This window comes from Panthera pardus, unplaced genomic scaffold, assembly GCF_024362965.1.
Source record: "Panthera pardus isolate Hobbes unplaced genomic scaffold, ASM2436296v1 HiC_scaffold_5, whole genome shotgun sequence".
Classification (NCBI taxonomy): domain Eukaryota; kingdom Metazoa; phylum Chordata; class Mammalia; order Carnivora; family Felidae; genus Panthera; species Panthera pardus.
Genome location: NW_026526980.1, coordinates 5,125,940 through 5,153,370, shown reverse-complemented (window position 1 = coordinate 5,153,370; position 27,431 = coordinate 5,125,940). Strand labels below are relative to the sequence as shown.

At 51.7% G+C, this 27,431-nt stretch overlaps 1 protein-coding gene across 1 annotated transcript in view; it reads left to right on the top strand.

Annotated features, from left to right (window-relative positions):
• The window catches only part of LOC109278326 (uncharacterized), a 131,096-nt gene that overhangs the window by 34,198 nt on the left and 69,467 nt on the right, over window positions 1-27,431 (top strand). Inside the window, 16 exon segments of the mRNA XM_053894285.1 lie at window positions 2,728-2,883; window positions 3,654-3,838; window positions 4,795-4,977; window positions 5,933-6,024; window positions 8,050-8,213; window positions 10,218-10,377; window positions 10,504-10,583; window positions 11,645-11,831; window positions 12,619-12,774; window positions 13,146-13,279; window positions 14,365-14,523; window positions 19,971-20,151; window positions 23,523-23,734; window positions 25,461-25,649; window positions 26,089-26,228; window positions 27,209-27,371. Of these exon segments, the coding sequence (XP_053750260.1) occupies window positions 2,728-2,883; window positions 3,654-3,838; window positions 4,795-4,977; window positions 5,933-6,024; window positions 8,050-8,213; window positions 10,218-10,377; window positions 10,504-10,583; window positions 11,645-11,831; window positions 12,619-12,774; window positions 13,146-13,279; window positions 14,365-14,523; window positions 19,971-20,151; window positions 23,523-23,734; window positions 25,461-25,649; window positions 26,089-26,228; window positions 27,209-27,371 (2,541 nt within the window).

Below are 27,431 nucleotides of genomic sequence, written 5' to 3'. Positions count from 1 at the left end.
TACAGGTTTAATCTCTGAGACCTTCCTGAACTGTTTTCCAAAGTGGTTGTGCCATTTTGCACTCCACCAGCAGGGTGGGAGAGTTCTGGTCTCCCCCTCATCCTCGCCAGCACTTGGTGTGATTAGACCTTTTAACTGTTGTCATTCTGTTAGTAGTGGTATCTTCTATCTTTAATGTGTGACTCCCCAGTGACTAATGACGTTGAACTTCTTTTCATGCTTGTTTGTCCATACGTCTTCTTTGGTGTATGTTCAGATATAGTGTCTGTTGTTATTTTTTTAATATTGGATCGGTTTCTTATTACTGAGTTTTGAGAATTCTTTGGATTTTGGAAACAAGTCTTTTATCCGATATGTGGCTTGCAAATATTTCCTCCCAGTGTGTGGTATGATCTTTAATTTTTTAATTTTCTTAAAAATTTTTGTTTGTAGTGTTTATTTATTTTTGAGGGGGGGAAGGGGCAGAGAGCGAGGGAGACAGAATCCGAAACAGGCTCCAGGCTCTGAGCTGTCAGCACAGAGCCTGATGCGGGGCTCGAACCCACGAACCGTGAGATCACGACCTGAGCCGAAGTCGGACGCTTAACGGACTGAGCCACCCAGGCGCCCCTAAAATGAACCATCTTAACGCAGACAATTCAGTGACATTAGTACATTCTCAGTGATGTGCAACCCCCACTTCTATCCAGTTCCAGAATACCCTCACCACCCCAAAGGTGACCCATACCCATTACAAGTCACTCCCCAGCCCCTGGCAACCACTAATCTGCTTTGGGTCTCTATGAATTCAACTATTTGGGACATTTCCTATGAATGGAATCAGACAACCTGGGACCTGTTGTGTCTGGCTTCTTTCACCTCCCATCGTGTTGTGAGATTCATCTGTGTTGCACGGGTCAGGACTCCCTCCCTTTCTACGGCTAATATTCCTCTGTGTGGAGAGACTCTACTGTTTGTCCACCCGCCTGCCGAAGGACCTTCAGGCTGCAGGTTGCTTCCACTGCTTGGCGAGAGTGAATGCTGTTCCTCGTGTCCTTTGTGTGTGTGTGTGTGTGTGTGTGTGTGTGTGTGTGTGTGTGTGTGTGGTTTCTTTGGCTTAAAGTTGGTTTGTGAGATCATCTGTGTAGCTGTGTGTACTTACGGCTTGTTCGTGCTCTTTGCTGTGTCACGTTCCACGGTATGGAGACACCACCATTTGTTTATCCGTCCTGCTTCTGCTGGGCTTCTGGGTGGTTTCCAGTTTCTGGCTTATTGCAGGTGGTGCTGTGAACATTCTCATACGTGTCTTTTTGGTGAACGCACGTGCGCGTTTCTGCGGGGCGTGTAGCCAGGAACGGATTTGGCGGGTCGCCGGGTGCTTTAACATCCGTTCTGTGGGTGAGGACTGTGCCTTCCGTGACTCTTCTCCCACTGAAGGCCACTTAGGTGGTTGGCACCTTTTTGCTATTATAAGAAGCTACTGCTGCATACATCTGATGGTGATCAGGGAGAGTGGCTGGGGCACTTATCGTGGGACATGGTCACACAGTTACCAGTCATCGAGTGTGAACCCAGGGCCCAAGGACACAAAGATGGTCGGGACATGGTCCCTGCCCTTTAGAGCCTCTTGGACTAGATCTGGGGCCAGCAAGTCACGTGAATGAGGCTGGTGGGCTAGGCATAAACACTTTTTCTTAGAGTCTGTAATCCTTGGGGTGGCTGGGGGGCTCAGTCAGTTAAGCATCCGACTGTTGATTTTGGTTCAGCTCATGATCTCACTGTTACGGGATCGAGCTCTGCATCGGGTTCCATGCTGAGTGTGGAGCCTGCTTGAGATTCTCTCTCTCTCTCTCTCTCTCTCTCTCTCTCAAAGAAAAAAAAATCTACAATCGTTTTTGTCTGTTATTTTCACCCTCTTGATGGAGAGTCGTAACCAAAGATCTCTTCTGCACCAGCACAGTGATAATGGCAACAATACTTGGCCTCCGTGTTGGAGAGGCAACAGGGAGAGGTGGGGTCTGTGGCAGGTTCCGGGAGCATGTGCCTCCATTAAAAGTGGCAGCTATTGTTCACCTCTTTCTGCCCCTTGTCGTGGTGGAGGAGGGGGGCAGGCAGGCCAATACTTGTATCTTTCGAGAAGCAAGAGAATCTGGATTTTACGTGTCATTTCTTAAATGTTTAAATGTTGGAAACAGATCCAATTTTCAAAAGGTCCACACTGCGTGAAATACACAGGAAGACAGTGTGCCAGAGACTAGTGCAGATGGGAGAGGTGGGGCAGGTAAATGCAGTGTGGTGCCTGGATGGCGTCCTGGAACGGAGAGAACGGGGCTGGAAAAACTGGCGGAATCAGAGCAGCGTCTGCAGTTTTGATGATAGTCCGTGTCTGTGTCAGCTTCTCAGCTCTCGCCCTGACCCTGGCAGTGAAAGACGCTGAGCATGGAAACAGGGCGAGGGGTGTATGGGAGCTGCTCGTACCATCTTGGCAATGCTTCTGTAAATCTAAGGTTCTTCCAGAACAAAAGGATTGTTAGAACACTCACACCCACACACACCGTACTGGGCTCTGGGCAGGTCAAAGAAAACACATGTCTGGATTCTGCTTGTGGGCCATGAGTTTGGCAAGCCACGTTCCAGACACCAAAAGCCCTTGACCTTGCCCTCTGGACCAACCCACCCCGCCCCCCCGCCACCCCCACCACTGTCCAGGCACCAGACCTGATCTTGGTCACCTGGCTTCTCCCTCAGGTGACCCGGAGGCGCACGGAGAGGCAGGCGCTGCGCTGTGAGCTGAGCGTGAAGGTGTTCGGGCACGAGCTGAGCGTCATGAACTGCGGGGTGATGGGGAGCCGCATGAGTCGCCAGTCCTTGAGCCTGGCCGAGCTGGCAGTCAAGCTCCTGAAGGTACCTCAGGCTGGGCTCGCCCCCTCCCCGCCCTGCTGGCCCCGTGGCATTTCCTTTGGTGCTTTAAAGGTTATTACAGTACTTCTCAGACTTAAGATAGTGGGCTTTCAAGCCAGGCTGCCCAAGTTCAAATCCCAGCTCCACCTCTTACCTCCTGGGGAGTGTTAACTAGTCATGGCCTCAGTTTCTGCATCTGTGAAATGGGAATGATATTATAACAATAATAGTGGGACGCCTGGGTGGTTTAGTCGGTTAAGCATCCGACTTTGGTTCGGGTCATGATCTCACGGTTCATGGGTTCGAGCCCCACATCAGGCTCTGTGCTGACAGCTCAGAGCCTGGGGCCTGCTTCGGGTTCTGTGTCTCCCTCTCTCTGCCCCACCTCCACTCGCACTCTGTCTCTCTTTCTGAAAAATAAATTAAAAAAAAAAGTGAAAAACCAGTAAGTGCTCTGCATCGTGGGCAGCGCCCGCACTCCTTACCTGACTGACCCTGGGTCCCTGACCTCTGACCCTGATCCTTTTCCACAGTAAACTGTGTGGGTTTGAACTCGGCTTCACCTGGTTCTACGTACGTGGGTTTGGCCAGATGATTTCATGTGTTGATGGGCCCGGTTTTCTCCTCTGGAAACGGGATAATGATAATATCCCTTCCTTCCCCCCCTCCCCCCCGCCCCTTGTACGAGGATCAAATAAGGTCGTGTGTGCTCCGTGCACGCCTGGCCCGCTCCGGGGGCTGTCACCTGCATCACTACGGTTCTGTGACTGCAGGGGCAGGAGGTACAGGTGAACCGGAGGCTGCACCTGGCCTTGGAGGAGCTCACCTTCCCCACCATGTCTGGCCTTCCAGCCCGGCTGACCCTAAATGTCTCGGCTGCCATCAGCGTCCGAGTGCGAGGCACTGCCAGCTTCCAGCAGCCCCTGGATTTCTCTGTGAATGGTTATGTCAAGCCCAGGTAGCCGGCTCCTTGGAGCTGGGGGAGGGAGGGGGGCGAGGAGGGGTCTCCCCTTGCAGAGCGCTGCAGAGAGCGCGGGCACCACTCTGGGCTGGACGGGGGTCCCTGCTCTGCAGACCATCTGTCACGCCAGCTGCTGTGATTTGGTGGGTTTTGTTTTGTTTTGTTTTGTTTTTGTGCCAAGAGACTGTGAGGAGGTCCTGGGCAGCTATGCCCGCTTTACAGGTGAGAAGACTGAGGTTCAGTGAGGTGACAGCATGGACCCAAGGAAGCATAGGAGTGCAAGGCAGCGGGGACTCCAGTCTCCTGCCACAGCCCACGCTTCCCCCTGCTCCACGCTGCCTCTGAGGGGAGGGGAGGAGGGAGAGCAGGAGGGCCATTTAAGATGTGTGGGCACCGAGTCTGGTGACCCGCATAATCACCCACGAGGTGGGCACTGTCCTCGTTCCTGCCAATGGTGGAGGAGACGGGCTCCAGGCAGGTGCACTGTGGGTCCAGGGCCACACAGCATGGGCCGAGTTTGCTCAGTGCTCGGTCTGATTCTGCAGCGGGACTGACTCGGCTGGCCTGTCTGTGCTTTCTGGGTCTGACGGGGGCAGTGTGGGCGTCCTCTGCGGGCTGCTCTTTGGCATGAAGACCCCAACTGGGGCTCAGACAGCCCAGGTCCCCATCCTGCTACCCTTCATCCCAGCCATGGGCCCCGAGTGGGTGGTCTCACCTGTCCCGTCCTGTGTCTGCGCCTATGAGTTGAGGCCCACGATGGTGAGGACTGGGAGGACGGTGTGTGAAGGGCTCGGTGCCCCTGGAGCGTGGCCAGCGATGACCCCGGCGCACGGGCCGCTCTGGCTCGAGATTCGGAGAACAGCCGGGGGTGGTGGGCGAGTGGGTGCTGGGCTTACGCCCCCTCCCCCCACCCGGGTCTGCGGGACACAGCTAGTGTCTGTCTCTCCCCTCAGTGCCCTGGTCCGGATCTCAGCGCAGATGGGCACGGTGGGTGCCCTGGGGCAGGCCGGGCTGAGGTGGGTGACCGGCATCCGGGGCACCGCCAGCCTGGATGGCGGGATCCAGGCGAGGAAGAGTCGAGACCTCAAGGTGCATCTGAACACGCCCGAGGAGCCTGTGGAGCTGCTCAGCCTCAGGTGGGCGGTCTGCCCCAGTGGGCGGGGCCGTGAGCGCCTGCCCCTGCGGAGCGAGGGGGTGGGCAGGTGTGGGCAGAGCCTGAGGGCTCGTGCATGCGTGTCTGTGAGCACCCGTGAGCGTGTGCACATGATCGTCAGTGTGTGCGCCTGTGTGTGTGTGTGTGTGTGTGTGTGTGTGTGTGTGTGTGTGTTCACATGTGTCTGAGAGTAGAAGAAGTGCGTTAGGTGAGCCTGTGTGTGCAGAAGGGGGTGCGTGTGAGTGTGCCTGTGTTAGTGAGTGTCGTGTGTGTGTGTGTGTGTGTGTGTGTGTGTGTGTCAGTGTGGGAGTGTGTCTGTGATGCACTGTGGGGGCCAAGGACTGGAGGTGGGAGCTCTTACAAGGCTCTCTCCTGGGACCAGCTTGTTCCCAGCCTCCTGGAGAGGTGACAGTTGGACAATGTTTAAAACCCCCCACTTGCTCCTAGGCTAACCCAGGTCTTACGTGATTGTCCTTCTTCATGGGGGTCCTACCCACCTCTTACCTGTTTCCTTCCACTACCTCCTGCCTTTCACTCACACCCTCTCCCTGCACCCTGACGCCCTTGAGCCACCCTTTTTGTGCTTCTAAAGAGGCCCCTTTATTCCCACCCCAGGACCTTTGCACCTGCTATTCCCGCTGTCTAAGATGCCGGCTCCTTCGCATCCTTTAAGTCTCTGCTCACATGTCACAACATCTGCAGATATCCACACACTCCCAGCTAACGGAGGCCTTGCCCTGTCCCCAAGACAGACCCCATGCTGCCCCCATTCAGGTTTATCATGGCACTCGTCACCAGTGTTGTGGGTGAGTTCTCCAGAGGCCTGTCCTGCTCACAGTGGCATTTGCCCTGGTGTCAGACTGTGGCAGCTCAAGGCGTATTTGTCCGGAGAATGAACGAAAATGACTTGTTTGGGACTTTCCTCTTTCCCCACCCAGCTCTAAGCTGTACCTCGTCACCGGGGATGGCGTGAGGAGCCTCAGTAATGCCCGCAGCCCTTCTGAGGCCCAGTCCTGTACTGACAAAGAAGGTAGGCGGTAGTAGGGTCCTTGCCATTGCTGTCCCCAGTTGGGCATCTGGGAGCCGAAGGGGCCAAGGACAGCTCCAAATGCGAGAGTTGCTCTCCTGCCCAAGAAGGATTTATACCCCTTAACTCTTTGATTCTGCTTCTAGAACTCTACCCTGTGAAAACAAGCCAATAAAATGTGCTATGCACAAAGATGTTCACGGCGTCATTATTTACAAGGGCAGAAAACAGGATGCAACTCAGCGATCCAGTCCTGGGTGATTGGCTCATTACGAAGGCTTGCAAGCTAGGAATAGGTTGTTACGTTTTCCAAATGTGAAAAGTAATCAGAGGAAGAATATTTCAAAGTGTGGAAAATTTGTGCAGTGCATATTTCAGTGGCCGGAAATAAAGTTTTATTGGTACATGGCCGTGCCCATTTGTTGACCTATTGTCTGTGGCTGCTTTTGTCCTTCAATGGTAGAAGTGAGTAGTAGTGACAGACCATTTGTATGATCGGCCAAGCCTCAAGTATTTACTCTCTGGCCCTTTGTAGGAAAAGTAAAACCCTCCAACTTCCGGTTTAGTGAGTTACTGAGATATCCTATGACTTTACATTTTTTAAAAAAGTTTGTTTATTTTTGAGAGACAGAGAGAGCATATGCAAGTGGGGGAGGGGCAGAGAGAGAGAGAGAGAGAGAGAGAGAATCTCAAGCAGGATCCATGTTTAGCACAGAGGTCGATGTGGGGCTTGAACTCACGAGCTGCGAGATCATGAGCTGAGCCGAAGTTGGATGATGAACCAACTGAGCCATCCAGGTGCCCCTAAGTTATTTCCCTTTTATTTATTTTTTTTTTAGTTTTTTTTTTAATGTTTATTTACTTTTGACAGAGAGAGAGGGAAACAGAGCATGAGCGGGAGAGGGGCAGAGAGAGAGAGGGAGACACAGAATCCAAAGCAGGCTCCAGGCTCCAGGCTCCAGGCTCCGAGCTGTCAGCACTCAGCCTGATGCAGAGCTCGATCTCACGAACTGTGAGATCATGACCTGCGCTGAAGTCGGACATATACCGAGCCACCTGAGCACCTGAGCACCCCAACCTGTAACTTTCAAACCCTGTAACGAAGGAGATATTTTAACAACATTAGAAAATTATCTGGTAATGACATCACGTTATTTTTCAGCAAAGCTGAAAAAAAAAAATGGGGCGGGAATTCTCCAAACCGGAGTGGATCTTTGTAGTCATTTTAGAAGTAAAGTCGGGGAGGGGTCCATCTAAACGAACTGACCACTTTAGGCCGGGTGCTGTCCTGAACACTGACGGGCTCTGTCAGTCCCCACAGTAACACCATGAGGCAGGAACTGTTCTTAGTTCCAGTCCACCGATGAGCAACACTGAGGCACAGAGATGTTTAGCAACTTGCCCAAGGTCACACAGCTGAGAACTGGAAAAGCTGGAATTCGGACCCAGGCAGTCTTGCTCGGGAGCCTGTGTTCCTCTACACACAACTGCCCACACTCTTCATGTCTGCACTGGGGTCCTCAAGCCAGGGTGATTTTGCCACCCTCCCCCCACCCAGGGGACATCTGGCGATGTCTGGAGACAGAGGGTTGTCGTAACTAGCACAGCTCCCGCAACAGAGGCTTGACTAGCCCAGTACGTCAGTAGTGCCGAGGGTTGAGGGACCCTGGTTTACATGGCACTGGTTCTCAGAAGCAAGTGGAGAAGCTTTTTCTTTTAAAATTTTTTTTTAACATTTATTTATTTTTGAGACAGAGACAGAGCATGAACGGGGGAGGGTCAGAGAGAGAGGGGGATACAGAATCCGAAACAGGCTCCAGGCTCCAAGCTGTCAGCACAGAGCCCGACGCGGGGCTCGAACTCACAGACTGCGAGATCATGACCTGAGCCGAAGTCGGCCACCTAACCAACTGAGCCACCCAGGCGCCCCGAGAAGCCTTTTCTTTGCTGCGTGAGCAGCCGTGGGCTCCCGCCTGGAATTCTCTAGCTCTCTGCTGCCCAGTGCTGCCCACTCCCCTTTCTCCACAGGGTCCCGCACCTGGGGCTGGCAGCTGTGCACAGAAGTCACCTGGCCACCAGCTGGTCAGCCCTCCCTGCTCTCGCTGCCTGTGTTGGCAGCTGTGACACTGAAGAAGCAAGACCAGGGCCTTCAGCAGTACCTCCTGGAAGCTGCCTATACCTTCCACCCCCAGGTAGGCCCTCTGGAATGGTCCCCCCTTCCCCAGCCAAGTTGTGGGTCTCCCTAGGTCTTCTACTCTGGGATCAGCCTCATGAGGACATGGGGCTCCTCTCTGGAGCGGCTGGGCTGGGCTGGTCCAACTGTGGTCTGCCTCCTGCCTCCGGACCCCTGCACAGGCTGATCCTCTGTCTCTGGCTGTCTGACTTGTTAACTCTGAATCTTCCAGTCTCAGTTCACACGTCACCTGCTCAGCAAAGCCTGCCTTGATGACCCCAATGCAGTCATGTTCTTTTGTTACTTGCTCTACTAGGACCATGCTCTTTCCCTTTAGATCATTTTCATGTTTGTTACTAAAGCTCCTTGGCTGCTGTCTGTTTTCCCCACTGGCTACTCAGTTCCCGGGAAGAGCTTCAGTGCCTGTTTTTCTCTCTCCTGTGTCCCCATCATCTGGCACAGAATGGGCATTCAACAGCCTCCTCCTATCTGATCTCCCAGTGTCTTCTCTGGTCTCCTTACCATCTGTTCTCCCCTAGCAGCCAGATAGGTCTTCTGAACCCCAGAAGGTTCTTGTCCCTCCTCTGCACAGAGCTCTCCAGTGGCTTCTGTCACTCTGAGTAGGAGCCAAACACCCTGAACCACTGGTCTGTCCTTCTCATCTCCCAAATTCTTTACCAGATTCACCACTGTCCACACACTGGTCTCCTTTTTTTTTTTTTTTTTTTTTTTTAAACACCAAGCACATTGCTACCCCAGGGCCTTTGCACTGGCTGTTTCTTCTGGCTGGAATACTCTTTCCCAGGCATCCACTTGGCTCTCTCTCTTGCTTCCTTTGTTTTCTCAAATGCCCCCTCCTCCGAGGCAGCCTTCCCTGACTACCATGTCTGGCCCCAAACACTGAATTTGTCAGCAGAGTACCCCTTACCAGGTGCCGTCCTGTGTAGACTTGTGTCTGGTGGTCCCTCCCCTCTAGAATATAGGTGCCATGAGGATACGGGTCTTTGGTATGTAATGCTCAGTCACACTCCCTGTGCCTACAGCTAGCTTCATACACAGTAGTGAACCTTTACAGGTAGTGAAAGAACGTACAATGATGCGGGGTCTCAAAGGGTGCTCTTGTCTTATGCTGTGTTGTCCTAGAAGCAGACCTGAGTCAAGGATTTGGGTCAAAGTGATTAAGAAAAGGCTCCAGGGGGACCTAGTAAGAGAGTGTGGAAGTTAGAATAGGGAAGGAAGAGGGGCGCCTGGGTGGCTCAGTCGGTTAAGCATCCAACTTCGGCTCAGGTCATGATCTCGCGGTTTGTGAGTTTGAGCCCTGGATCGGGCTCTGTCCTGACAGCTCAGAGCCTGGAGCCCGCTTCTGATTCTGTGTCTCCCTCTCTCTCTGCCCCTCCCCAACTTGTGCTCTGTCTCTCTATGTCTCTCAAAAAATAAATAAATGTAAAAAAAATTTTTTTTTAAAGAATAGGGAAGGAGAAGAAGGTGAGTGGGGAGTGACGTCAGGTGAAGCAGCAGCTTCTTCCTGATCCTGGGGGAGCCCTGGAGCATGGGTTCCAGGTCAGAGTGGGGTCCTTGTGAGGCTGGGAAGCTGCAATTTTTTGTTTTTTGTTTTTAACTCCTGTAAAAACGCACAGGAGGGCAACATTCTGGAGGCCCAGGTGCCAGGTGTTAGCACACTGTGCAGAGACTCATAGATACGTGCGCTGAGCTGGATAAGGGATCTGAGGGGATCTGCTCAGGGTGCCCCTGGTGGGTGCCATGCCTTGCTTCTCCCCAGGCTATTTGCGGGACAAACCAAGTCCCTGTAGACGTGGTCCTGAGTTTCCCGTAGGACTTTGCTCTTCCCCAGGTACTGCTCGAGATCTCCAAATTTGCGACTTGGTTCTTGCCTCGAGAGGTCAAGGAGGAGCCTCAGAACTCAAGTTTTTGAGTGGTGGGGATGCGGGTCTTCCCTCGGGAAGAGGGAGAACCTTCAGACTGGATGAGATTCTGGAGCCTGAGCAGTCTGCTGTGTTTCCAGAAGGACGGCTGGCTCCCTCGGGAAGCTTCGGCTCATGTCTTCATGGGCACGCCCAAGTCACACGTGCCCAGGGACGTCGGGGTGGACGTCAGCTACAGCTTGCCCCAGGGGAGGTTCCGGCTCAAGCTTCTGCATCTCAGGAAGAAATTGGAGCTAGACGGTAATGACCGCGTCCCCTCCGTGTTCCCGGGGCCCCGAGATAAGAAAACTGGCAGGATGTTGTCCTGGGGGAGTGCAGGGGGCAGAATGGCAAACCCTGGTCCCTAAACTCTTGCGTTGTCCCCAGGAAAGATCGAGACTCTGCAGAGCGGCCACGTGGGTCACCTGGAGCTGGTAATGGACGACCGGGACGTCTACTACATCAAGGTTTGCTGCATATCTCCGTATCCTCGGGCCTCCCACGTTGGCACCTGCCACCTTCCGGGCATTTCCAGCCTGAGTCCCAGGGTCCCTGCTTACTAGTTGACGTCACCATTGCTGTGTCCTCCTCCCATAACATTTGTGACCTCTTGGCACTCAGAGACGTATAAAGGAGAGAAACGTGGGCTCGAATCTTACTACCACTTAGGTAAAAAAAAAATCAGTCATATTAGTAATTCAGGAGCATGCTTTAAGCTCAGTAGAGAGAGGCAAGTTAAAGCATGCCGTTCCCCAGATTTCCAGAAAAAATAGCAGTGTGTGCCCCAAGCAGTCTGTATTAGTTCCCCAGGGCTGCTCTAACAAAATACACCCCCCCAAATTAGGTGGCTGAAACACCAGAAATTTCTCACGGCTCTGGAGGCCGCAGGTCCAAAATCAAGGTGTTGGAGCCTCCGTGGCTCTTGGGAGGCTGGGAGGCAGGATGTCCTCCATGCTTCCCTCCCAGCCTCCGGTGGCCACAGGCATCCCTTGCCTGGTGGCATCTTTTCTCTGTCTTCATGCTGTCTTCCTCTGTCTGGGTCCAAGTTTCCTCTTTTTATAAGGACATCTGTCCTTCCAGAGTAGGGCCCGCCCTCGTGACCTTATAACCCGCTCATATGCAAAGCCTCTATTTCCAAAGAAGGTCCAGAGGGAGACGGGGAGACCAAGGAGGGGATTGAAACCCGTAGGTTTGAGCGTCTTCGTTTTTTCTATTTATCAAGCACTCATAGTGTGCCGGGTACTTGGAAGACAGCTCAGTGAAAGAGACACACACAATTTTCTCCTCTTGGGGCTTCCATTGTAACAGACAAAATCAATAAGTAAATTGTATAGTGATAGGTGGGTATCAGTGCAATGGGAAAAGGGAATCCTTGAGCTGGCCATAGGAGTCTGAAAGATCAGCCGTGAAGGCTATTGGCTAAGCTCCGTCCTCTGTCCCCTGTCCAGTCTGTCTCAGTTCTTGTGGGCGGAGCCGGGCTTGCTGGGCAAGCCCGGCCCCGCCCCCGGTGATGCTAGGGCCTTTTTAGGGCCGGAGTGACCTGTGGCCAGCAGCTGGCGGTGAGCCCCAGCGGTTTGAGGCCCAGCTGGAGGCAAAGCTGGTGACGGCGGGCCGCCCTGTGGTCCTCACCGGGCACTTCAGCCGGCAGGCAGGCAGCCGGTTGGTCTTCTCCCTGTTGCTGAGCAACGTGCTGAGTGACCAGGCCCACCTGTCAGGTAGGAAGAGGGGCCCCCTCCTGCCCACTCCCTCTCTTCAGGGCGCCAGGCTACAGGAGGGGGAGGGCTGAGCACCCCACGTGGAGTCTCCATGCCCTCGAAACCTGCCAGTATTAACATCCCCCCCAAGGGAAAATCCAGGCTCCGTACCTGCTCATGCCTTCCCTTCGATGCCCCCCCCAGAGGCTCCCCTCGACGCCAACTACCTTCCATGAACCCCAGAACAGCAGCTTTTGGACTCTCTTGATTCTGGCCCATATTCTACCATGTGTAAAATGCACATTTTGCATTGTGACCCAAATTGCACGGGGCACGGCTTCAACCTTGAGCACATGGCCTGTCCTGGGCATGGGCCAGCCTGGCAGGTGCCTGTCCTGATGCCAGAGCTGGGGTGCAGCCCTGTGGCTCTGCTCCTCGTAGGTATTCTGGGAGATTCTGGGGGGATGACGGCAGGGCCTGCTGGCCCCCTGGCGTGGGTATTCTGGGTATTGTCACTGGCTGAACGTTGGGGTCGCAGAAACAGGTTTCCAAAGGCCTCCCCAGATGGCCTCCGAGGCATTGTTTTTCTCCTCTGATCTGTCTTGTTTTCTACTTGAAGACTTTTGGCCTGGACCCACAAAAGTGACTTTCGGGGTCGCCCCCGAGTAGTAGGGTCAGTGCTCTGACATCGGTGTTCCTCGGCAGACACCGGGGCATCCTTTCCACCAGCACCCCTGTCCCCGGGGCCCCCGGGAGGGAGCCCCGGCCACACCAGGCCTGCCGCTCTCACTGCCCGCTCCCCCCGCAGTGCTGCTGGAGAAGAAGGCGGAGGACGGGCTGCAGGTGGTGGTCCTGGGCGGCGAGCTCTCTGTGCCGGGTTTCGTGGGGCTGCGCGGCCTGGGTCTGGTGCAGCAGCGGGGCCGCCTCTGGACCAGCTCCCTGAGGATCAAGTATGGCCTCCTGGGTACGGACCTCGAGCTGGGCGGGGGCCGACGTGGCGGGACCCTCGCCCTCTCCTGGGGCTCTGGCTCTGGGGGCCGAAGTGCCGTCTTGCCTTTTGTCCTTTCTTCACCCTGTTCCTTAGCCACCTGGTCACTTTATTGGCCCTGAATAGACCTGAGCACCCACCAGTTAAAAAAAAAATAAAGATATTTAAGTCTGTCCCTTAAGCCCTCCCTCCCCTTCAGTAGGTTCCAGCGAGTGACAGGAAGTGGAGCGGATCCGGGGCAGGGGTGGGGGTGGCCGAGACTGGGCTGTGTGCTCCCGTGTCCCGGGAATGGGGATGGAGGGCTGCTGGCGGACGACGGGCAGGCGTCTCCGGGTTGCCCCGCGTAGGTCAGGCGAGGCAGCTGGCGCAAGAATGCAGCACCAGCCAGAAGCTGCGGACGCACAGTGGCTCAGAGGCAGCTTATGAGCTAGAGCTGGACCACGAGCTCCACTGCACGCAGGCCCCAGCGCTCAGCCACAAGGTGAGTGCCCTGGGTGGGTGGGCGGGGGCGTCTGGGGAGGGCCCAGAGCTCATCCCCATGGAGAGATTTGGTCAAGGTCACGTATGGGAACGGGGCTGGAGTTGGAGCTGCAGTCTCAGGCTTCCGTCCATTGGTTCATTTGGTCTTTAGTGAATATCTACTATGTGCCTAGCACTCGGGAGAGCTGTGCACAAGGCAGCGCCTGGCCTGTGGCATGCTGTTGCTGGGTGGGGGCACAGAGAGAGAGAGAGAGAGAGAGAGCGAGAGCGCGCACGAGAGAGAGACCAAAGCAAGGGAGCCATAGGGACATGGATGGTAAACAGGGAGGAGACTGAGGAAGCATAACAGTGGGGAATCTAGTTTGGATGGGATGGCAGGGAAGGCTTCTTTGGGAAAAGTACATCTTAAGGTGAAAATGAAACCATGAAATGGCTCTGTTCCTATGGAAGCCTGCTTCAGGAAGGGAACATGGCAAGTGCAAAGGTCCTGGGGCAGGAGGGAGAGCTGGAGCGATAGGAACTCGCAGTTTGCCATAGTGGCTGGCAGCGTGAGCAGAAGGGAGAAGCCGATGTTCCCTTGTTAACTGACTTATTTCACATTTTCCTCTCCCACTGGATTCTTGCCCCCATGAGTGCAGGATCTTCTCGAGTCTTCCTTCTTGGGTATCTGATGTCCAGTGCTGGGCATAGTACCTACTTGGTACTTGGGGGAAAATGTGTTCAGTGAATGAATACATGAACGAACCTGGTGTGGAGATGTGAGAGGGGGAGGCAGGATGCCAGGTTCGAAACCCTGATCCACTGAGGTTCTATCAGAGAGCCAGAGGCTGCCGTAGATAGTGGGGGCAAGAGGCCGCGGATTTCACTCAGTCCACTCTCAGGATTTAAGGGGTACTGACCACATAGTCTCAAAGGTGGACCATATTCTAATGCATTGTTTTACGAAATCAAAGTCAATGCAAAAAGACATTCACCTCCTGTGGAACTGTCTGCCCAGAGGAGCCACGGTGGGTGGCAGCGAGGAGGCCCAGGGACTGGGCAGACCAGGCTTCCTTGCGGATCTCCTTGGGGGGGGGGGGTCCCCAGCTTCAGCTCCGGCACGAGGAGGGCTCGGGCCACCTGCACTCCCACCTGGAGGTGAGCTATGGGAAGCACTGGAACGAGAGCAGCGGTAAGAGGCAGTTCCGCATCAGCCAGACCTTCCAGAATGACTCCGGCCCGGCCCTGAGCAATTACTTCGTGGAGGTAAGCGCAGGCTGCACAGAACCGCAGCGTTGCCTGCTGGCAGCTGGGCATCCCCCCCTCCCCCCACCCCCCGTCACCACATCCCTTCAGGCCTTGGTTGCAGGGTCACCGCCTGCTTCGGCTTCACGTTCAGGTTTTACCGGAGGGCTAGCGCTTGTCTATAAGTATAACTGAGCACTTAGCCCCCGGACAGGCGATGTACTCTTGAAAGGCACACCCTTTGGGTGTGTGTTTTTCAATTGTTTAAAAATGTTTTTAATTGGGAGCGCCTGGGTGGCTCAGTCGGTTGGGCGTCCGACTTCGGCTCAGCTCATGATCTCACGCTTCGTGAGTTCGAGCCCCGCATCGGGCTCTGTGCTGACAGCTCAGAGCCTGGAGCCTCCTTCGGATTCTGTGTCTGCCTCCCTCTCTGCTCCTCCCCTGCTCGCACGCTGTCTCTCTCTCCAAAATAAATAAAGATTAAAAAAAATATTAAAAATGTTTTTAATCGTAACAAAATACAACATAAAATTGACCTTTTTTTTTTTTTTTTTTTTTGCGATCTTTAGATGTAGAGGTTAGTGTCATTAAGGACACTCACGCTGTGGTACAACCATCACCACCAGCCTCCCCCAGAACTTTGCATCTTGTACAACGGAAACTCCGTCCCCAGTAAAGAATAACTCGCCACTCCCCGCGCCCCCCCGCCCCCGCAACCACCTTTTTACTCTCCACACCTCTTGATGCCCGGGGTCCCTCATATAAGTGGCATCTTATGCTATTTGTATCGTTTTGACTGGCTTCTTTCATTTAGCGTAACATCCTCCAAGTTCGTCCAGGCTGTAGCTGGTGTCAGAATGGGTTCCCTTTCAAGCCCGAATAATGTGCCTTCGGATACGTGCATCACATTGTCCTCTGTTCCTCTGTTGATGGACCCTTAGGTTGCTTCCGTGTTTTAGCTGCTGTGAAACATGCTGTTGTGAATGTGGGTGTATGAATTATCGGTTCGAGTCCCCGTTTCTAATTCTTTTAGGTAGATAATTCCAAAAGTGGAGTGATGGATCAGATGGTAATTGTATTTTTAATTTTTTTCGAGCGACAGCCATACTGATGGCCACAGCGGCTGCGTATCTTACACTCCCCCCCCCCACCCCGCCCCAGCAGCGCACGAGGGTTCCAGGGTCCCTGCGTGTGCACTGACACTTGTCGTTTCCTGTTTTTGATAGTAGCCGTGCTAATGGGTGTGAGGTGTTATCTCACTGTGATTTTGATTGGCACATCCTTAACGATGAGGGATATTGAGATCTTCTCATGCCCTTGGCGGCCATTGGTCTGTTTCTTTGGAGAAATGTCTGTTTGAGTCCTTAACCCCCTTTTGCTTTGTTGACACTGAGTTGTAAGAGTTCCTTGTACCTTCTAGACAGTAACTGTGTATCAGATACGTAGTTTGCAAATACGTTCTCCCGTTCTGTGGATTGCCTTTTCCATCTGTTGATACCAGCCTTCGATACACACAAGTTTTAAACTCACAGATGGTCCAATCGATCTCTTTTTACTTTCCTGGCCTGTGCTTTGGGGGTCCTAGCCAAGAAATTCTCACCAAATGTATTGTCGTTTCTCCTTGATGCTTTCTTCTAGGGATCTTCTAGTTTAAGCTGTCAACTGGGTGTTTGATCCCTTTTGAATTAACTTTCGTGTGTGATATAAGGTAAGCGTCCCGTTGTGTTCTTTTGCGTGTGGATAGCCAGAGGTCCCAGCCCCGGAGTGTTGAACAGACTGGGATTTCCCCCCACCGACTGGGCTCACTGTGCTTGTTGGAAATCATGTGACCACAAATGTGAGAGTTGTCTTCTGGGCGTGCCATTCTGGTCCACTGGTCTCTATGTCGCTGCCTTTCTGTCTGCCATACTGCTTTGATTACCGTAGCTTTGTGAGGCCTCCAACCTCGTGCTGCTTTTTCAAGACTGTTTGGACTGTTTGGGGTCCCTTGAGATTCCATATGAATTTTAGGATGGCTTTTTCTGTTTCTGCCACACACACACCAAAATCTGATTGCACTTCTTGATGGGGATTGAGTTACACCTATAGGTTGCTCTGGGTTGTATTCGTGAAGACTGGTTGTCTCTCCATGTATTTATATCTTCTTTAACTCCTTCCACCAACATTTTGTGATTTCCAGTATACAAGTCTTTGGTCTTCTTGATTAACTTTATTCCCAAGTATTAAATTGCTTTTATATAGACCAACAACACTCTGTGAATAAATTCCCCTTGTGAAAAAAAAAAAAGTAACATTCAGAATGAAGCTAAAACTTCGTTCTTAGTTCTTTCTTCCATCCTGGCCCCTTCTAGAAGGAACAGCAGTTATATTCCTGGGCGCTGGAAAGGAGATCTCTTTCTGTTGTTTGCTCTGTGGGCCTGTCACAAGCATTTAGTTTTGTTTGGTAAGTCTTGCTTTGTGAGACCTTCAGCTACCCTGTAGGAGGAATTTCTTGTTACTTTGTAGACATCTGATCCATTCTTTTAAACACGTTCATCATGTTCCCTATGCTGCTGTATTGTATCTTATTCGGCCATGTAACTCTTGTGGTTTCTAGCAGAGCGAGTCTGAACATCCTTGGGCATGCCTCCCTGGGCACGTGTGTATCTCTGGGACGCAGGTCATAATGCACCACTGGGATTTGTATATTTTTAACTGGCTGCCTTTTGACAGTTTGCCCTCTAAAATGCTCGAATCAATCCCCCACCCCTCCAGCCACGTCCAAGAGGAGCAGTTTCCTTTCACCCATATGTGACTTTTACCACTGGAAAAATATTGCTGATATGGGTGGAAAGGATATCTCGTAGTTTGAATTTGCATTTCCCTGGTCGCTCAGGAAGGCTGAGCACCATCTTTTCTGTATTTAGTCTACTGCAGATGGCTCTTTTATATTGTTGGACATTTGAAAAAATTAGAACTCTGACGTGATTGACAGCTCTTTCCACGACTGTAGTACATGCATTACGTTACTCTTCTAAATTGTGAAAACATCTTCTTTCTGGAAAGCATCTGGCCCCCAGGGTTTTGGGAAAGACATGAAAGCTGGGCGGTGTTTCTGCAGGCTTCTGAATATGGCGGACACCCTGCTAGGTTCTGGGGGGACAAGTATGAATAAGATGCTATTTATTCTTTTTTTTTCAAATTTTTTTAATCTTTATTTTTGAGAGAGAGTGCAAGCAGGGGAGGGGCAGAGAGAGAGGGAGACACAGAATCCGAAGCAGGGTCCGGGCTCCGAGCCGTCAGCACAGAGCCTGACGTGAGGCTCGAACTCACGAACCGTGAGATCAGCCGAAGTCGGACAGTCAACCGACTGAGCCACCCAGGTGCCCCAAGATACCATTTATTCTTAAGACGCTGACAGGGAACAGAAGAGGGAAGGATAGAGGGAGTAGTCATGAGCCATTTATTATTACCAGGCCACACGTCACCTGTGTTGTTGGTAGCATCTCATTTAAACCCAGTGAAGTAACCACTATCTGTCCTCATTCTTTGGAACGGAAATTGTGTCAACACGCTGGTCTGAGGTGTCCCTGGCCACAGGTCTACCATGTGGCGGAATTGAAGTAGAAACTCCAGGATATCTCATTGCAAACCTTAGGCTCTTAGCCTCTTGGCTGGACTGGATTGTGCCAGAATTAATTTACTGTAAAATAATTTACTGAATGATGAGTCAAGAGGAGAAATCATTTCCTGGGCTATTCTCTGAGCCCAGTATCATCCTGGTGCCCAAACCAGACCGAGACCTCAGGAGAAAAGAAAAACCAAAGACCTCTTATAAATATAGATGCAAAATCCTCAAGAAGGTACTAGCAAGCCAAATTCAGCACTATATAAATAGAATTACATAGCACAGCCAAACGGGTTGTATCCCAGGCACGCAAGGTTGGTTTCACATTGGAAAATCAAGGTAATACACTATATTGATAAAGGATGCATCGGTAGAAGATGAGATGATCAGTAGAAGCAGAAAAAAGTATTGGGCAAATCCCCGTATCCTTTCATGGTAAAAACACTCAACAGATGAGCAATGGAAGAGTACTTCCTCAACCTGACAAAGACCATCTATGAAACATCCACAGCCAACATCATACTTCATGGTGAAAGACTAAATGCTTTCCCTCTAAGATCAGGAACAAGACAGAATGTCTGCTCTCACCACTTCTATTCAACATTGAACTGGAGGCTTTAGCCAGGGCAGTGAGGCAAGAAAAATAAAAGATGTCCAGATCAGAAAGGAAGAAGTAAAACTATTTCTGTTTGCAGATGACATTATGTCCTCTGTAGAAGACCCTAGTGAATCCACACAAAAAAATCTATTAAAGCTAATACATGAGTTCCTCAAAGTTGCAGGAGACAAGATAAATATACAAAAGTCAGTTGTGTTTCGCTACACTAGCGATGAAAACCCTGAAAATGAAATTAAGGAAATAATTCCTTATGTAATAGTGTCAGAAAAGGTGAATACTTCAGCATAAAAGTAACAACAGAAAGTAAAACTAATACTCTGAAAACCACAGAATGTTGTTGAAAGAAATTAAAGAAACTGAAATAAATGGGGAGACATCCCATGTTTCTGGATTGAAAAATGAATGTTAACATGGCAAGGCTCCCGCAGTGCCTGGGTGGCTCGGTAGGTTAAGCGCCTAACTTCAGCTCAGATCATGATGTCACGGTCCGTGAGTTCGAGCCCCGCGTCAGGCTCTATGCTGACATCTCTGAGCCTGGAGCCTGCTTCTGATTCTCTGTCTCCCTCTCTCTCTGCTCCTCCCTTGCTTACACTCTTTCCCTCTCTCTCTCTCCCTCAAAAAATAAATAAACATAGGGGTGCCTGGGTGGCTCAGTTGGTTGAGCGTCCGACTTCAGCTCAGGTCATGATCTTACACTCTGTGAGTTCGAGTCCTGCATCGAGCTCTGTGCTGACAGCTCGGAGCCTGGAGCCTGCTTCGGATTCTGTGTCCCCCTCTCTCTCCGCCCCACCCCTGCTTGTGCTCTGTCTCTCTCTGTCTTTCAAAAATGAATAAACATGAAAAAAAATAAACATTAAAAAAACGAAAAAAAAAGAATATTGTTCAGCAATAAAAAGGAATAAAGTTCTGATACATGCTACAATGCAACATGGGTGAATCTTGAAATTGTCATGCTAAATAAAACAAGCCGGAAACTAAAGGCCGTATATTATATGATTCCACGGATACGAAATGTCCACAATAGGCAAATCCATGGGAACAGAAATTGGATTAATGGTTTCCAGGGGCAGTGGGGAGTGACTGCTGATGGGTACAGGGTTTCCTTAGGGGTGGCCTGGGCTGCGCAGTTCCTGATAACTGGGGAACTCAGGCCGACCCGTGGCTGTCCTGGTGAGCCAGGGGAATGTTGTAGGTTGGGAGTGGAGTGCTCTGACCAGCATGTTGACGGTGGGTCTTGTCCAGTTTGCGCTCCAGGTGCCTGAGAGGCAGGTGGATTACCGTACACAGCTGTACCACTTGAGCCTTCGGCAGCCCCACGTGGAGAGCAGCACACACCTGAAGGTTCAGGACAACGGACAGCTGCCCTTTGCTGCCGGCTTGCGGTGGAAAGACACCTCTAGAGCTACCCTGTGGAAATGGGAAGGTGAGTGTCATTTAGGGAGGCTCTGGCTAGCGGTTGAGATTTCTGGCCCCCAGGTCTCTGCTCGGACTATGCCCCTTACCTGGAATACCTGTCCTTTTTGTTTGCCTGGATGTCAAGATTGATATACTAATTATCCAGTGTCACCCCGCCCCACTTCACCTGTTGTCCATTACCCTGCAGTCCCCCTGGCTTCTTTTCTGTTCCCCCAGAGACCTCAGAGCCTTTGCACATGCTGTTGCTGCTCCCTGGAACACTGTCTCGCCTTGAAAAACTGGATTTACCATGGTTTATCCTTGAATTAATTTTATTCTTATTGTAGTCATACATAGTTTGAAAAGTAAAGTAGAAACTTTGAGTTGGTAATTGTTGAAGGTGGGTGAGTATTACATAGGGGCCCATCAGATGATGTTCTCTACTGACGTATGTACTTGAAATATTTCTTTAAATTTTTTTTAAAGATCTTTTTATTGTCTGTTTTTGAGAGAGAGAGAGCAAGAGAGAGTGCGCATGCACATGAGGGAGGGGCAGAGAAAGAGAGAGACACAAAATCTGAAGCAGGCTCCAGGCTCGGAGCTGTCAGCACATAGCCTGAAGTGGGGCTCGAACCCACGAACCAGGAGATCATGACCTGAGCCAAAGTTGGACGCTTAACCAACTGAGCCACCCAGGCATCCCTAAACTAAAAAGCTAGTTTATAACAATTATTGTAATTGTCTGCTTCATATCTTTCTATCCAGAGTTTTACTTAATACAGCAACCATTATAAATTCTTTTATCTGTTTCTTATTAAACTCTTCAGCTCTTAAAATAATATAATTATACTGCTATTTCTTGATTTTTCTATTTTAGACATTCTTCATATATTTTTTTACCAGACAAGATGATAATGTAACTCTTTAACCAGAATTTTTCGAATATCTGTTTTTCTTTGCCCCCCTAAAAGAGTTGGTCTGTGAATATCCACTGTTTACTTAATTGTGACTCTATAAATGTCCTTCTTAGCTGAGACACAAAGCTGACTTTTTGTTTTTTCTGGAGTTATAATGGGCTTTCCCCCTGTTTGGTTAGTTTCCTATTTTCCTCTTACTAATTATCCCCAGTTTTTTAAGCATAAGTGCAAAACTCTTCTCCAGATGGCCAAACACATGAGATTATGCATCAGCTTCAATTAGTTCCCATATTTTTCTTGGAGACCTTCTTCTTGGAACCACTGTCCCTCTCCAATGTAGACTAGTTGCACAGCTGTGGTTCTGGGGTGTCCCTTCCCCATCATTCTGAGAATTCTTTCTACTTCTCTGGGTCACAGCCCTGTTTCTTGCACTTATGTCCTCTTTTTTCTTGATTTACTCTTTTGTTTTGATGGAGCACATCTTCCAGTAGCTTCCTGAGAGAGGTATTAGATTCCTAAAGCTGCTTTAACAAATGACCACAAACTGAGCGGCTTAAAAGAACAGGGATGAATTCTCTCACCAGTTCTGGAAACTAGAATTCTGCATTCAAGGTGTTGTCAGGGCCATGCTCCCTCTGTGACCCTGGGTAGAATCCTTCCCTGACTCTTTCCTAGCTTGTGGTGGTGGCCATCACTACTTGGAGTTTGTTGGCTTGCAGCCACACTGCTCTCATCTCTGTCTCTGTTGTCACATTGCTTTCTCCTGGTGTGTATGCCTGGGTTCAGACTTCCCTCCTCTTACAAGAACACCAGTCCTATTGGTTTTAGGGCCCACCCTACTCTAGTGTGACCTCATCATAACTACTTACATTTGCAATGACCTCACTCCCAAATAAGGTCTTGTTGTGAGATACACTGAGGGGGTGAGATTTGGTATATTTTTGAGAGACACAGTTCATCTCATAACAGGATGTAAATGTTTTGCTCCCCCAATGTTTAAACTGGCTTCATTCTACCTGGGTAACTTGGCTGAGTAGAGAATTTTCGTTTTCCCCTTGGGATTTTGAGGACTTTGCTCTACTGTCCTTTCATACAGTTGAGATACTATTTTTGGTCCATCGGCCTTTGTATGTGACCACTTTCTTACTCTCTGGAAGCTTTTTGGAATGTCTCTGTATTCTCAGCATCTTCAGATCTTATGATGTGCCCTGACATGCATCTTCTTTCATCCATTGTATTGGGCACTTTGTGTAGACCCTTTCAACTTGGAAGTGTCCTTCAGGTCTGGTAGTTTTCTTGTACAGTTTCTTTGATAATCTCCTTCCCTCTGTGTTGTGGTCAGATAGGCTCCAGAAACTGAGGTTCTAATTTTCTTTCTTTGCTTTCCTTTGTTCCTTCTGTTTATCTTTCTGTTCTGTTTTGATGACCTATTTCCTCAAGTTCTGCCACCCCTTCGACTACGTTTAAATTTTGGCTCTCTTCTATTTTCTAGAGCTTTTTGTTGTTGTTGTTCCTGGGAGCTCTCTTCTTAGAGTGTTTTGCTCACAGACACAATTCCTCCTACCTTTCTGAGACCTAAGAGAATTTGGGGGCTTTGATTTTTCTGAGTTTCTTTTAACTTTTGTTTTCTGAATTTCTATGAGTGGCTTTCCTTGAATGCCACGCAAGGCTTAGGTGTGTGCTTATGTTTAAGAATTGACCACTCAGAACTACTCTGGAAGGAGTTCTACATGTGTTTGGAGGTTTGGGGGTGCACTTGTTGACTGGGAAGCTTCCGTCTTGAGCATTTGGATGGGGAGCCCTGGGACCTGTATCTGTGGACCTTTCTTTTTCTTTTTAATGTTTATTTATTTATTTTGAGGAGGGGAGGGGCAGAGAGAGAGAAAGAGAATCCCAAGCAGGCTGTCAGCATCAGTCTCCCGACCACGAGATCATGACCTGGGCTAAAATCAAGAGTCAGACGCTCAACCGACTGAGCCACCCAGGTGCCCATCTGCATATATACCTTTTGCCCAACATGTCACTGTGACAAAACTTCCAACCTACGGAAAAGTACCGTGGATTGTATCAACGATACCAACGTACCCTTAACCCAGATTCTACGATTCCATTTTTATTCCCCTTGTGTTATCACATATCCGTCCCCTTACCACGTCCAGGTTATTCGTTGGTGCAGTTCTAAGTGAGCTGGCGACATCCATACATTCCACTCCTAAGTATTCCAGTATGTGCGGTATTAACTAGAGGGGAATGCACACCTCTCCAGGGTGCCACTTAATGAGTTTTGACAGGTGCACACACCTGTGTAGCCCCTGCAAGATTCAGAGCATCACCAGCCTTCTGCAAAGTTCCCTTCTGCCCCTTCTCACCCATTCCCAGTTGCGAAACCTGCCCATGGTGGATGTGATGAGGCACCTCTCGAAGCCTGCCAGTAGCTCTTTTCATACTGGGTGTCCAACTTCTGTCTGTTTACTTCTTGCAGGAGCCTTGAACCTGGATAGTCCCTGGCTGATGGTCTCGATGGCTCACAGGCTGTACTGGCCCCACCGACCCACTTTCCAGGCTGTTCTGGAGCTGACGCTGGGCAAAGCTCGGACCCTCAAGAACCTGGTGATAAAAGTGGCCTGCAGGCGTCGGGGCCGCGACAGGGAGGGCAAGATCCACATTTACACCCCGACTACCACTTACCTCCGGGTGCGCAAGTCCAGCCACACCCCCTGCTCCCCTCCCGCAGGCGGACTCTGGGCCCAGGAGCGTGGTTCCCTGCCATTTAGAAAGTCTCCCACGCAGAGGGAGAACACGCAGACCTGAGATCAGGTCACAGATGTGGGTGGTTTGGATGACCCAATGTGTACAGTCTTGAGAATTAGTCGCTAAGTGAATTTGGGAGAGGGGACCACCCCATCCCCCCATCCCATCTCGATTTCCCATATTCTTTTTTTTTTTAATGATTGATTTTGAGGGAGGGGGCAGAGAGAGGGGGCCAGAGGACCCAAAGCAGGCTCTGTGCTAACAAATGAGCCCAGTGCGGGGCTCAAACTCACAGACTCTGGGATCGGATGCTCAGCCAGCTCGCCACCCGGGCACCCCTCACTTTCCCATATTCTTGCTTAGCAGCTGATAAAAACAGGAAGGCAGGTTGGAGGGTAACTCGGCAACAAGCAGACCTCAGGCTTTTGCCGAAAACCAGAATAAAAACTCCTTCAAGGTCGTAGGTGACTTTTGTACCGGCTGCTGGATGTAATTAAGTATGCTTCTGTGCACCTGTTTGATCTCAGAAGCCAAAAGATTTGAAAGAAACCCAGTCAGTGGAAGATGCCCTGGGTGTCCCACGAGGGAGCCGGGCACATCCATCCCCTCCCCGTGTTGGGATGATGGGTGGACCCAGCAGGAGGTCCAGGCCTGACTTGGACCCAGAAGGAGGCAGCTCCATGGGCCCATCTGGGGACAGTGCAGTCCCCTCTGAGTCAGGGGCAGAGTGGGAGCAGGATGGAGGCGTGAGGAGTCAGGCATCACTGGCAAGCTTGGGGACTCAGGAGGGACTAACACGTGGCAGCCAGAGCCACGTTTGAATCTGGAGCTGACAGATGAGCTGGTGGATTGTCAGTGGGGAGGAGGGAGCGCGAGACACGACGTAAATGACCCCAAGGCTCTGGCCGAGCAGGTGTGTGGGTAGGAGGTGCCTTTCACTGAAATGGACATCTGGCGTTTGCAGGGGGGGGGGGTGGTGGGCATGGTTCTGGGGGGAGACCCGAGGGTCAGTGACCTACGGGACAAGGTGTTACAGATTTCTAGTATTTGGCAGTGGGTTCAGTAATCCCTAAACCCCATTTTGACCCCATCACCCCCTCTCCTGAGGCTTGGAGCTGTGTGAACAGCGGACAGTGGCCTGTAGGGTACAGACACCGTGCTATTCCTGGTGGGGCCTGTGCCAGGGGCCGTGGGCTGGGGTGTACAGCCGTGTGTGGGGCTACAGTGTCCTCCCTCCCCCAGCTCCAGGACAAGCCAGAACAACACCTAGTCTTCCCAGGCCTTTGAAGACCACAGCGATGATGCAGGGAAAGAAGGCCACCCGCATGTGTGTGTCCCTTGGGACACAGAGACCCTGCCTGCTGATAATGGTGGCCCCGTGAGATCATATAACCTTTCCGAGCTGAAGAGGAGAGAGGGGGAAGGGAGTTATCTTCTCTGATAACTCAGATTCTCCCTCTGTTCAGGGCTGAGAGATGGAGGGAAGTTTTTCCTCTTTCCTCAAGACCCTGTGGGAAACAACCAATTCTGCCGGGACCAGTCGGGAAAGGCCTCCCAGAGGTGGTATCGGAGGGGTTTTGAAGGATGGGTAGGAGTTCACCAAGTGCTAATGGGGAGAAAGGGCATCCCAGGGGAGAACATAGGGTCACCCTCCACTTCCTCAATGTAGGTGTCCACGGAGATGGCCTTGGCACAGAGCCTCTTCTGCAGCCGGACTGAAGTAGAATCAGCATGGAGTGCGACTTTGAAGAGTGAGATCCACGCAGAGAACAGCCAGGAGCTTAAGATACTGCACGGCTGGTTGAAGGGCCCCCTGCAGGAGGTGAACTTAACGGCAGCTTACAGGCACATGGAGCAGGTATGTCCCGGTAGCCCTTACTGGAGGCTCCACTCTTCAGAGACCTCAGATCTCTCCCCTGGGGTGGGAGAGGGCTCAGTGCCACTAGCTTGGTCTATGACCTTGGGCTTCCCTGAGCCCAGTTTCTCTGTATGTAAATGGAAACTAGCCTTATTAGCACGGACCCGTGCTAGCAAAGCCCTGCCTCGTGGAGCCAGAAGCCTGAGAACTTCGTTTCCCCGCTGGGCGCCTGGGGAGGTGCAGGCATGGTGGTGATACCGTGCGATGTTGCGGTCTGATCCAGGGTGAGGCTGCCATGCAGTTCAGCAGCCCTTGTCAGATGCCATACCCAGGGCAGTGGACGGGCAGTGGGAGGAGCCCCTTGGACCCCCAGGCGGGAGGTTTAAGGAGCTCGGTCCCCGCTGGCCATCTGTCCCCATCAGCCTGGTCTTTGTTGCAGCCTCGGAAGACCCACGTGTCTCTGGTGGCTCTGGTGACCAGCATGAGTGGCCAGCCTCAGGGCCTGGAGCTGGAGGGCAAGCTGGAGGAGGTGACGCGTGACGGGAGGTTGTACCAGAAGCGGGGGACCTTCCTCCTCAGGTACATGCAGGCCCTTCCCCTTACGAGCATTGTCTTCCTGGGCCTCTGCTTCTGCAGCGTGGAGGGTCACGGGGGACAGGGTGAGCTGTGCTCCTGGGAGGTCCACGCTGGCCTGCGGGGCCCAGACAGAGCCCGGAGCTCAGAGACAAGCCATCTGCGTCCCTTGGAAGCCCCCGCATCCCTAGTCCCCCTTCCATTCGGATGCTAAGAAACCTGGGAGCAGAAATCCTGTCCCCACCCCAGCCTGAAAGCCGTTCTGGGGAATGTTTTCAGTTCCTGGAGGCACAGCTGGTTGCAAAGGTGGCTCTTGTGGTTGGGGATGTAAGAGGGGGGATTTCATGAACTCCAGGCCATGTCCAGACCCTCTGCGTGACCTTGGTCATCTCGTGTCCAAACAGCAGTAACAGAAGAGTACCAGCAGCTGTTATCTGCATAGATCTCATTCGTTCGTTTGTTTTGTTTCTATTTGTTGAGTACCTACTATGTGCCATGTACTTTTCTGGGTGTCTGGAAAACAGAGAATAAAAAAGACAGAAGTCCTGGCCCTCAGGGAGCCTGTACTCTTTGTGTAGACTTTCTGTCCAATGGTCCCAACCACCGTGTGACATGGCGGGGGGGGGGGGGGCTAGTATTTTAGCCCCCATTTCACAGGTGGGAACACCGAGGCACAGAGGAGTCAGCGAAGGTAACAGACCCCAGGTGCTGCCTGTGCTTGGGTCTCTGCTGCCAAGGGGCGAGGATGACCCCTGCCATGCCCCGGTCCCTGGGTTGTCGAGACGGCGAGGCGAGACGGGGAATGGGTATCAATTGGCAGATTATAATGCGCAGGGCCGGGGTATGTCCTCATGTTCTCTCTGTGACAGTCTTTGCTCTGCAAGCTTGCGACAGGTCCCGTCTGAGCTCACGGGACCCCTGGCCCCCCGCCCCTGCCAGCTGTTTTAATAGCCATTCTTTGGCCCGTTATCCTCTGTCTACGCCAGGCACCCCTTGCCTCTGCCCATCCCGCGGAGTCTGCTCCTGCAGGAGACCTTCACGGCGGACAAGTCACACCAGCGATGCTCCCTGGAAACCAGGCTGGTCCTGAACGGCCAAGAGGAGACCCTGCAGACGATAGTCCTGGGCTACCAGGCAGGACACCCCTACGTAAGTGGGCTCTGGGGTGCAGCTGGAGAGGAGGCTGGGCCCAAGGGGAGGCCCCTTGTC